This window comes from Arachis duranensis, chromosome 1, assembly GCF_000817695.3.
Source record: "Arachis duranensis cultivar V14167 chromosome 1, aradu.V14167.gnm2.J7QH, whole genome shotgun sequence".
In the NCBI taxonomy this organism is placed as follows: domain Eukaryota; kingdom Viridiplantae; phylum Streptophyta; class Magnoliopsida; order Fabales; family Fabaceae; genus Arachis; species Arachis duranensis.
In genome coordinates this window covers 62,290,453-62,302,788 of record NC_029772.3, presented here as the reverse complement: position 1 = coordinate 62,302,788, position 12,336 = coordinate 62,290,453, and the positions used below count along the sequence as shown (strand labels likewise).

General features: G+C 31.5%; 2 protein-coding genes across 3 annotated transcripts; one reads left to right on the top strand and one right to left on the bottom strand.

Moving 5' to 3' along the window:
• The first annotated feature begins 6,427 nt into the window (after positions 1-6,427).
• LOC107489373 (high-affinity nitrate transporter 3.1) lies at positions 6,428-7,856 on the top strand. Its single transcript, XM_016110125.3, has 2 exons — positions 6,428-6,670; positions 7,110-7,856. The coding sequence occupies exons 1-2, from the start codon at positions 6,538-6,540 to the stop codon at positions 7,595-7,597; spliced, it is 621 nt and encodes a 206-aa protein (XP_015965611.1). The 5' UTR covers positions 6,428-6,537; the 3' UTR covers positions 7,598-7,856.
• A 308-nt stretch (positions 7,857-8,164) lies between these two features.
• LOC107489578 (manganese-dependent ADP-ribose/CDP-alcohol diphosphatase) lies at positions 8,165-10,797 on the bottom strand. 2 transcript variants are annotated; one of them, XM_016110328.3, is made up of 2 exons: positions 10,604-10,797; positions 8,165-9,401 (listed from the first exon to the last, which is right to left on the bottom strand). In XM_016110328.3, exon 2 carries the CDS (start codon positions 9,363-9,365, stop codon positions 8,367-8,369), a length of 999 nt encoding a protein of 332 aa, XP_015965814.1. In that variant the 5' UTR covers positions 9,366-9,401; positions 10,604-10,797; the 3' UTR covers positions 8,165-8,366. The 2 variants fall into 2 exon arrangements, with proteins under 2 accessions (XP_015965814.1, XP_015965821.1); XM_016110335.3 differs by having other exon boundaries at positions 8,165-9,398.
• Between the last annotated feature and the right edge of the window lie 1,539 nt (positions 10,798-12,336).

Genomic DNA, 12,336 nt, shown 5'->3' with positions numbered 1-12,336 from the left:
GATAGAGTGGCTGTGTTCATGACTTTCATTGATAACCTTCAAAAGGATGAAGACCCTGCCACTGATGATGAAGAGGAAGCTGGCTCGGAAGGAAATGGTTCTGATGCCTAAAATTTGTCTCATGAAAACTGCTACTGCTCTCTTTTTTGTCTCATGATTTCTGTTACTTTTGCTACTGTTGCACTATTTTTTGGATAACTGTAATAACTCTAACTACTGCTGCACTTTTGGTTGTTTAGTTTGTACTTTGAACTATGTTCTAACTCTTTCCTACAGGTTAATAGGGAGGTGTTTTTGTTGTTCATGCATAATTTTCTACCCTTGATGACAAAATGGGGACTAATAGCTACATTGGTATTTCTGCAGCCACTAGTATTGTGTTTTGTGATTATGTGGACTACTATATTAGAACTTGCTTTTATAATGTGTTGGGCTGATTCTGTGGTGTTGTTAGTTCTCATCCCTTAGACAAAATAAATGTAGCTCTTTATTATGTTCTCTTTAAGTATAATGTAAAATAGGAACAAAAAGGAAAGCATAAATCCAGGGGGAGCTACTATTAAAAAGGAAAGGGGGAGCAACACAAAAGAAAGAAATATTAATCAAAGAAAAGTTTTCCATCTTTACTAAATTTCAATTCCTTTTGGTTATTGTGTAAATATGTTTGTCATCAAGGGAAAGATTGTTGAGTTAAGAAATTAACTAAATTAATTAGTGATGACAAACATTATTTTTGGGCAAAATAAATAATTAGTGTTGATTAATTTTAATTGCATATTACTAATTATTGATAAAATGTTGCAGGCCAAAATTTGAATTATAGCCCAAATGGAATGGAAAATAAAACAAGGCTGATGGGCTGGTTAAACAAACAAAGCCCAAAAGAAACAAAGCCAAAATCAAACGGGTTGCTTAATGGATGTCTTATCCAAACCTGAGTTAATTTCAATTCCCTCCAACTTGATCTCACATCACAAGCAACGTTCACCTCTGTGTGTGGGTTAGAAACTCAGAAAAGTGAGAAAGAGAGAAAGAACTTTTTCCCTAAGCAAATCACCAAAGATGCAAGAAAGAGAGAGATTATGCTTGAAAGGCAGATGTCAAATCAGTGAGATCAAACCAAATCAGGCTTAAGAAAAGATTAAAGGTAACCTATTTTCTCTTGCGTGCATCAGATCTTCTTCTCTTCTTCCCAACTCTCTGCAAGTCTGAAAATGGCATACAAGGGAAAGTTGCTCTCTGCCCTAATCTGCTGTGTATCTACAGTCACAAGTGATTCTTGGGGACCAAGTAGCTTCTCAATGGTTCAAATTCTATTGACCATTGGAAGACTTTTGTGGTTGCTGTATTATGGCTTTTGGTCAAGATAGAGAAGTCAAAAGCAAAGTTTCCACTCTGATGCTTAATGAGAAAAAGTGACGGCTGGGTTGGTGAAGCTCAGTGCTCAAGAAGTTGACCTAGGGTGAGCTACCAAGGAACATGCAAGGAGATAAAAAGAAGCTTTCTGCTCATTCAGAACCAAGGAGAGAAAACCAGAGTTTGGTAAGTTGAGTTCTGTGAAGTTTCTCTACTTCGATAATGCTCTCTTTTAAAGAAGCATTCGGCCAACACTGAAGAACTGTACCTGAGGTTTGCAAATCTGGTTTTGCACAGAGCGAAGAGGCTGTTGATGAAGTCAATCTCCTTCATGTTTTACAGATTGTGATGTTCTTTTCTATGTTTATCTTTCTCTAATTTCTTGTGAGAAAATGCATTGTGAGAAAGCTCAAGTAAAAGCCATGAGTGGAAAAAGGCTGAGTGATACACTTGAGAGAAAAGCCTAGTGTTATTTTCTGATTTCTTTAGGTTGGTTAAGTGTCTTGTATCTTGTACCTGTAAGGTATTCCTTTCTTAGTTTGATTAGCACTAAGAGTGAATAGTTAGGTATTAGCATAGCCAATGTCAAGTTAGGTTAGAACTTGAGTGTGAAATTGGTGTATGTAATACTTTTAACTATAGTAGAAATTCCTCCATTGTTGTGGAGGAGACTGGACGTAGGTTGCATAGCACAAGGCAACCGAACCAGGATATATGCTGGTGTTAGCTTTTCTCATCTCTGCTGTGTTCTGTTTTCTGATATTTATGAGACAAAAATAAATTGTCTCATAAATTTCTGCTGCTGAGTACAAACAGAATCAGAATTAAAAGTTTGTTTAAAAGTATCATAACAGCAACTTAAAAGAAAGGCATAGAATCAACCCCCTTTTCTCTAAGCCTACCATAACTTTCACAGAGATTATTAAAAAATCCCATTGTTGAATTGGACATGAACATTCAAAGAGATTCAATTCTTTTCTTTTCTTTTTGCTTGAGGACAAGCAAAGTTTTAAGTTTGGTGTTCAGATATGATACCACACCATCCTCTTCTTCAGATATTTATGATTTTTCGTAAAAAGGTCTTTGCATCCATCAAAATAGATAAACATAAGGATTGATCTTCCAAAGAACTAAACATTTCCAAAATCCTTGACACTTTCACTCATTGTTTTCTCTCAATCAATTTCATGTTCACTAGCTCCTTAACATTCAAACATTCAAGCATTTTAAAGTTTTAGCAAGATAAACCCTTCACCAATCCAGGTTCATTTGATCTAATTAGAAATTTGACTCGATATTTGTAAGAACCAGAATAAACGCTTTAATAAAATAATAATTTTATTGTCCAAAATAGGTTCAAAAATATAGAAGTGTTCTTTTTAAAATATAAAGGTAAAATTTGAATTCAACAAATTTTTTTAAGTGGAAAAATGTATCTTTTACAAAGAGTTTTTGTAAAAATGTGTACTGGCACTTAAGCCGGCAGTACCGGCTCTAGTCTAACCGGAATCGCGTATTGAGAAAAATAAGATTTTAAAAATTGAATATTATTTTGAAAGGACAAAAATAATTTAGAATTGAAAACCGGGCACTAATTTTAAAGGTTTTGACCCAAAGTGGGCCAAACGGACCTAAAACGCTAACGGATTGGACCAGGCCCAAGCCCAATATATATATACATACCTCACTTAAGAGCCAATTCAGCTCATTTCCACTAAAAATTAAGAAAAGGGGCGCTGCTGAATTGAGAGAAGAGAGGAGAGGGTTTACTATTCACATTCATCTTGTTTCGCTTATAACTTGAGCTACGAAACTCCGATTGACGAATTGTTTGCGGTCACGCATCGCTCTCGCCAGGTCTGTCATTTCTAACTAAGCCTTGCTGGTAAAAACTCGCGTCTCCTTCTCCACTTTTCTGTCCTAAGTAATTTCACATTTTTGGGATAAAATTACTCATATTTTTTACACTCTATATGGTAAATTTGAATTATATTTTTTTAATGATTATATACATATATCTTCCTACTTTTTCTTTCTTTTATGCATTTTATTTGAATTTCGAAAAGAGAATGATCATGGCATATGGAGTATAGAAAATGAGTAGTTTTATCCCAAAAATATCCCTCCCATTAAACTCAAATTGACAATGCATGTATTTCTGTTGAACTAAATCAAGTCATACATGGCAATATATTTCTATATTAACATCTTTTGTCTTGATCCAATTTAACCAAGTATGATATCTATCGACAATGACCTTTAAAGGTACAAAATAATTTGTTACGAGATTTAAAATATCACTTGGGGATAAAATTTTTAAAAATTGAGTTTTCAAAATAACCAAAAACACATTGTTAGACTTATTAAAAATGTTACATTTTAAATTTAATTTTTATTTAATATAATTGTGACCTAAAAGTAATGAGATTTTATTAAATTTAAATTCGAATTAGGATCTAAAATTTAAAACCAATAAATATTTGTGGTAAACTTTTATCAGGATGAACCTAATCTCAACTAATCATGTACAGCACTAATCAGGAACAATAGAACAAAAAACTAATTAATGTAAAAAATTATTTTCGTGCACAAAATTTTTGGTTCAAAATACAAATCCAACCATTTTATATTTTTAGGATAAAACATTTAAATAAACTAAAGTCATGTAAATATTACGCAAATCACCTAAAACAAAAAACATTATGTAGATGTCTCTATTTATATATCTATATAAATTGAATTACGTAAATTCGATTTTTAATTTATGGTAGTAAATTGAATTAGGGCGTATGAATTTATATTGAAATGTTGTGTTAACTATAAATCGAATCAAACGTACTCGAATTACGTAAACTCAGACGAATTCGAGTTATTCGATTTACATGGTACAATAATAAAACCAACTAAACTAATTAATTCTAGTAAATCAAATGAGCTTGTGTCGATTTACTCCTTGCTATTAGTCGCCTAGTAAATTGAATAGGATTGTTTCGATTTGCATACAAATGAATAAATCCAATCCACATAGTTTGATTTACCGTGTATTTAGCAATATATATAAATGGATTTACATTAATTCTATGGTACAAACGTACATAAATAAGAGTTGAAATTAATTTATGTTTTGAGAATTTTATACTAAAATTAATTTTAATAATATAAATATTATTTGGATAATATTAGTTAAAATCACTTTTAAATAGATAATTATTATAAAAATATGATATTAAACTATAATATTATCTTTTAAATATATTTAATTTTTTTATACTTTTTTTAGTATATTTTTTATATTATATAATAGTATTTAAGTACTCTATTTTAACATGTTATAATTTTTTATTATTATAATAAAAATTAATATTTGCATCGCTATGATTTATTTGATTTATTTAAGTGTTTTACCCATATTTTTATATACCTTTTTGTAGTTTATTGATAGAAAGAAAAAAATATATCAAATTTATATTCTTGGGAGATTAAACAAAAAAAAAGGAAATATGTACTAGGTAAAAGAGAATAATGAGCTCAATATTTTGTTAATTGAAGACAAATTATAAATTAAGAGACCTGGAGTACGGAAATTACGGGACATCGTATGACCAACGAATCATGGATTACTTAATTTCTTTAATATAAAATTAGATATAATTTAGCCACATGGATGAGTTATGTTCAACTTAGTTCGGAATTTTTTCTTTTTGGCAGAGTGAAAAGAAAATTGAATGGACAAACCATCCACTAAAACACCAAAAAAAAGAGGACAAGTCAACGATGATGAGCAAATGCATCATCAACCATTAATCATTCATATCTTAATACCTCTGGATAAAATTATAACGAAAGTTTATTGGAACTATTTTTTACTTGAGCAATAATTCAGATTTCAGAATGATGAGGCCAAATTGTAAATACACAAGTGTCAACGAACTATAATATATATTGAATTTGTGACATTAAAAGCGTGTAATAATAACAATAATGGAGTTATGTTATTTGAATATTGAGGTTTAACATACATTTAAACTATGGGTTAGCATTAGGTAGTAAGTATCAGGGTTGGGTCATTGTGTGGCTTTTCCAAAATTGTAAGGATATGCATTCCAGTTTCCAATACGCTACGTATTTCTTATCTGATTGTCCTTTCCCAGACATAATGGGACATAAGAATATATACTAAATGAAAGGGCTAAAAGATACTCCCTACATGTATAGAGTATTAAACTCCGATCATATATATTATAGAGTAAAAATGTTAAACAAATTATTAATTTCTGACGCACTATATGCTGGCTAGAAATTTAGTCCAAATCAGTTAGAATTTATTTTATTTAATATTTATTAATTATTATAATAAATATTAACTAAAATAAATTTTGATAATTTTTTATTTTTTTAATATTACCAAAAATATATATATATAATTTTATTTTATTAAAATTATTTAAAGTCGTAATATGTAAACTCGCGTGTCTAACCATTTGAAGTTATTAATGTCAGTATGTCACTTTTTCTACAAGATCATTTACATCACTTTTTTTCTTCCACACCTAGAGTATAATAGTTTATAGTTAGGATTATTTAGTTATATTATGAGGAGGTTTATTTTTCATTTCTTATTTTTCGCTATTTTTAAAAAAAAAATGAAAAAAAATGTGGAGTTTCATGTTAAAAAAGGAAACGAAAGGAACTGAATCAACTTACCCGTAACTAATACAATAAGTAATATAACTAAATACACTTGCGCTAAGATTGTTAACATCTCATGTGCATGCATATTTTAGAAGAAAAAAAAAAGCCAACATATAAATTAGGAGTTGCTTCTCAGATCTCAGTATGAATTGGCCCTTTTAACAAGCTCAAGGGCCATATCTACCACTTGCCTGTCTGAAACTTCCATTCTTTTTGTGCAAAAACAACTCAAGTAGTATTAATAAAATTTAAAATTTTTGGGCTTGGACTTTTCGTGGCTATGGTTGATAAAAACTCAATTTATATTCCTAATACATATTTATCGATTTCCTAATATTTTATAGGACCGGGCCTTGTATAAAAGGCTTAAAACTCATGCGTCCCACTCAGATTCCAAATTACATAATTTCCAATTAATTTGATTCGGCCGTGCGCTCTCTCTCTTTAACTCACTCTCTCACAAAGTTGACTTTTCTAACCTTTGCAACAATGGCATCAAGATTGGTTGTGGTAGCATCACTACTTGTCCTTTGCTGCTTAGCCGGAATTTGTTATGGCAAAGGTCACTTCTCTTCCTTGAAGAAAACCCTTGATGTCACCGCTTCCCCCAAGAAAGGACAAGGTAACAAAACCACAACTCACGTGCCAAATTCCATCATCATTAATCTTAACTTCTCCGAACCAAACCTAAATTTTGCATATCTTGTTTCATTAAAAGGACCTGATTAGTTTCATTATTTGTTTTTAGTATTTTCTGTTATCAATAAACAACAACGAAATTAAAATTAGTTAATGCATACTAGGTGTAAATTGCACAACTATATTATAATCGAAATTCAGTGAATTTATAATAGTTATTGAAAAAGTCTAAGGGACCAGCAGTTTTGTTGAATTTTGGCCAGCATGTAACCAGCAGAGAAAGGTGAGCCATTGGATGAAATCTCATACCAATCTCACACTATCAAATCATCATTGATAGCTAGTTGATGGCTAACAATCACAAAAATTGCTGGCCCCTAACATTGCTCATAGTTATTTATCGGCTGTTTCCAATTTGGCAGTTTTGAAAGCTGGAATAGACAAAATAACAGTGACATGGGGTCTTAACAAGACCTTACCAGCCGGGACAGACTCTGCATATCAGACCGTTAAGGTGAAGCTGTGCTACGCGCCAATCAGCCAGAAAGACCGCGCGTGGAGGAAGACGGAGGACGACCTCTCAAGGGACAAAACGTGCCAGCACAAGATCGTGGCCAAACCCTACGACGCTTCCAACAAGACCGTTAATCATTTCGAGTGGGTCATCGAGCGCGACGTGCCCACCGCCACGTACTTCGTACGCGCCTACGCGTTTGATTCTAATGACGCTGAAGTTGCTTACGGTCAGACCACTGATGCTAAGAAGACAACAACCTTGTTTGAGATCCAAGCAATCAGCGGGCGCCACGCGTCCCTTGATATATGCTCAATTTGCTTCAGTGTTTTCTCGGTGATGTCACTCTTTGTGTTCTTCTACATCGAGAAGAGGAAGGGTAAGGTTTCCAAATGATTGATAGGATATCAAGTCTCAACTGAAGATGCATGCTACTAGGTAAAAGTACTGGAAAAGACACGTAGCTTTGTTTTCTTTCTTTTGTGTTCTTGCTGTATGGTGTATGTCACAACATAAGCGCTTGCTGCTATAATTTTTTTTTAAAAAAAATATACCTATGTTAAGTTCATGCTGAGTTATTAAAACAGAGCAAGCAGAATTAGAGAGGGGAAATTATGAAGATATGGAGATTTATAGTTATTGTTGAATAAGTAAACTATCTCTCTAACTCCTTTTGTTCTCTTTTTTCCATAAATATAGTATTTTGGTATATATTTATGTAAATGTAGCAATGACAAATAAAAAGAAATAGAAAGTGTAATAACACAATTTAATGTCTAGGATTGCATCTAGGTGAGTGGTACATCATGAAAGCCAAACTCAACTCCAAAAATGTAGTATTAGCTTGCAATGAGAGCTAAGCCACCTGGAGTGAAGTAAGCTGAAAGCAGTTGAATTCGCAGATTTAGATTGAATTTTATTTATTATTTACTTAATTTTTATAGTAATGAAAAATAACTGCACTAAGAAACAAGAGGAAGTTTATCATTGAATATATATATTTATATATATCTGGAACAAAGCCTGCTAACAATTTTACAAGAATAATCAAAATTTGTTAAAGCAGATCATTTCTGACAAAACCGCCATTTATGTTAGTGCTTGCTGAATATTTTCTCTTCAGCAGAACTTTGTAGACTCATGAACCAACCAAACAATCTTTTGATCACAAATCTGCCTTAGGATTAAAGTACATATCTACACTCTTCATTCTATCAGTGCCATGAAGCGATATTCTGTCATCATAAACATCAGCATATCCAAATGCATCTGTCCCAGGAGGACACTCCAATGCAGCTTCAAGAACTTTATGGTGTACGCCATGTGAATCAATTGAGTATCCACCTTTGTGATCATGTCCTGCTATACATAGCTTCACACAATTGTATCTATGTATTAAGTTCATTACTTCGTCATAATTCCATAACAGTGCCTCCTTCGACGATGCGCCGGGATGCAGAGGAAGATGGCAGCAGACCACAACTTTCTGTTTCAATCTTGTTGATTCTTCAAGGACGCGGTCCAACCATTTCATTTGCTCCTCTCCAACACCCCCATTGAACATGAGGAACCTTCTCTCAAGCCCAACCAAACCCATTGGACTGTTCTTGTCCTCGTTCGGATTCTTTGCCTGCAAGAATTTTAAGGCCTCTAATGTTCTTGGATGATCCTTGGGCCAACCAATGGCGCTGATGTCATATCCACCGAGAACAACGAACCTATACTCTGGCATGGGCGAGAAATCATAGTAACCGTGGCCTTTATCGCTCTGAATCCTCAACAACGGAAGCAACTGACTGCGAGGGAGATTGTATAGGCAATGATTGCCAATCAAGTGATACACGGGTCCCTTGAAGTTCTCAAACTCATGAACAATTTTCTTTACCGTTTTGAGAGACTGATCTTTCGGACAATATCCATCAACAATGTCTCCAAAATTTATCACAAAATTATGCCTCTGGTGATTGTTCCATTCTTTAACTGCTCTTTGCAATACGAGAATGCTATGCCTATAGTACCGAGGAACACCAAGAAACGATCGACCATCTGGAATGTCTGCATATTGGACATCAGTAATCAATCCAAAAGAAAAGAGAGGTTGTTGTTTCCTATTTGAAGTAGATTCTCCATTAACATAACTAGCTTGCCCGTTGGCATAACCCATTGTGTATCTATGTCTCTAACTCCCCACAAGCTCCTACTGGACATAGAAAATCAATTATATATGTATCAGCAGAATAGAGTTTTCTCATATATAAAAAATTTAATTTGAGATTACAAATTACTTCTTATACGAGTTTTTTTGTAATGATATTAACTAACTTCATTAATTCTACAAATATATACTGGGTACATTAATCTATCATCCACCAAAAAAGTTCTGAATTTGATAATATCAAAAAATTTAGTGTTTATGGGAATGAGAAAATACAGTAGCATACAACAAAAGTTTAAAAATCATGGCTTGTCCTGATATAACTAGACAGTTTCAAAATCAAACAAAACTAGAGATACAACATCAGTTATCTGGTAACAAGTTTCAACTTTCAAGTCCAGATAAAAAGACATTCTCATTGTACACAAACTGCACAGTGATCTATAGATATAATAGAAAGAACTTAAAGAAGGAAGTGCAGAAGAAATTGTTCGAAGCATGTATGATAGGACACACAGTAATCACAATTAGTTGCGATCAGAATAGTGTCTATTGAAGCATTATAAAGAGCGAGAACATGAGAAATTCTGAATTCTAATGGCCAATTAAGATTGAAAAGAATATCAAAAATTCAAAACCCAGTTACACCCTCGTTTTCATTATTTGATGTCACAAACACATCAAAGATTCCAGATTTCCCTTCGAGTTAAATTAATAATTTCCACATATTAGATTGTTTGAGTGAGCTTTTAAGAAAAGATCTTTTTCGAGTTATTTTTTTTAAAAAATCTTATAGAGAAGTAAAAGTAATTTTATGTTTGGATATCTCATGTAAAAAGGTCTCATATTGTTTGAGTATAACAATATAAAAGTACTTTTTTGTTTATTTATTACATGAAAAACATCTTTTTTTAAGAAAAAAAGATCTTTTAAAAAAAGATGTAAATTACAGCTTCTCAAAAAAGATTTTTTTTTATTTTACTAGTGCTTTTACTTTTACTATTAAAAATTTATCAAACACGTTAAAAAATTAAAAAATATGAAAAAAATATTTTTTTAACAAAATAATGGGCCAAACATGCACTAAATTTGTATGTAATGTGCCCACGAAGGTGCACTAAAACCACCTATAAAGCAAGCAAACCAACGAAGAACAATTGCTTTCAGATGATACAATAAACCAGCAAAATATATATATATATATATAGAGAGAGAGAGAGAGAGAGAAATCAAATTAAAGGACGTACTTGTCCGAGTTTAATAAACAATGATTGAATTTGAATCCTGAGATGGAAGTGGAGCAATCATCAACAGAGCATATATATGTATATACCACAATGACACAATGTATGTGGATACTGGAGAGAGTTTTCGATTGTGACGAGGTTTGAAGCTGCAGTTTAGAGTTGGGGTTATATAAACTTTTTAATTTGGGGGAATTGCAAGGAAGTTATTTATGAATTAATAAGTTAAATTCATAATCGAATGACTAAAAATTTAGGTTTTTTGTTGGCTAAAAAAAGTAGAGGGGCTAAAATTGTCTTTTTGTCGAGTTGTCAGGCACACGGGACTAACACAGTTATCAATTAGTCTCTAAGTCTCTCTACCTGTTCATTAACGCCACGTGTCTTCGTAACCAAGGCCATTGACCAATGTCTCACGCGCCCCAAGCTACCATGTGTGTTGTCTCTTGCTTTTTCTGGCGTATTTCATCTTCCTTGTAATACTGCGGCTTTGTCTCGGATTTTAAACTCAACCCACCAACACCAGCATGTTTGCTTACTAAATACTAATCGTAAATATTTTAGGGGAGTAATATTGTAATTTTTAATTAATTATGTTAAGTATATATTAAAATTAATTGATTATTTAAATATATTAAAATATAAAATACGTATTTTTTAGTGATTAATTTTAATATATAAATAATATTTTTATTTTTAATTGATAACATCTATGTTATTATGAAATATTATTAATCTTTGAATTATTTGACTAATAAATTAAAATAATAATTTAAAACAATAATAAATAATTTAGAATTTTATTTTTTAAAATTGTATATTTTAATTATAGAAATTTTGGCAGAGTTCTTTAGTTCTTCAGCTTTTTATTTTGTTAATTTTATAATGCTAAATAGAGTTTTGATATAATTTTGGATTTAAATTTATGTTTGCTTCAATTTATGGTTGTTTTTATTTTATTAATTTTTATGAGTTACTAAAATTTGAAATCTAATTTTTTAGTTGTTGTTTCTTCCTCTGTTTGTTGTGTTTTGATTTGGGGTGAGTTGCTATTTTTTTTTTTTGTTGTGTTTTGAGTTAGAGTTGGTGGTGGTATGATTGCTGAGTTTGGATTAATTATTTAATTTTTTTGTTTTTGGATTCTCTGATTTTTCTATTTTTGAATTATAAAAAATTATTTTTAAATATTTTTTTATTGGTGGATTCTATGGTGTAGAAAGAAAATTATTTCTACATGTGTAGAAGGATAGGTGTCAATGCATTAGTAGTTTATGTTGATGGCTCTTAGATGGGGAAGAATTAATTAGAGTACACAATTGTTGATTCATTGGACCCACAAAAAAAAGAGAGTGTGTGACATTATATGTGTGTCATAAAGACAATTTATTAGGTTTTTTTATTTTAATAAATTAAATAAATATTTTATTTATTAAAATAAATAATTTAAAAAATTATTACCATGTAGACGAGATATATGTATTTATAAATATAAAAATATATTTTATAAAAATATTAATAATTTAAATTAGACCAAACTCTTAAAAATAGAACATTTCAATTAATATGGAAGGTGGACGATCTTAACCGTACTACGTTTATCCACCGGGATTTTTTATTAGAATTTACACTAAATCAATTCAAATAATAATAAGGGGGGATTCGAATCCTCAACACTTGCTTAAGCAAATTAGTGAGCTAATCACTAGACCAAGTTCATTAATTAATTACTTAAAACC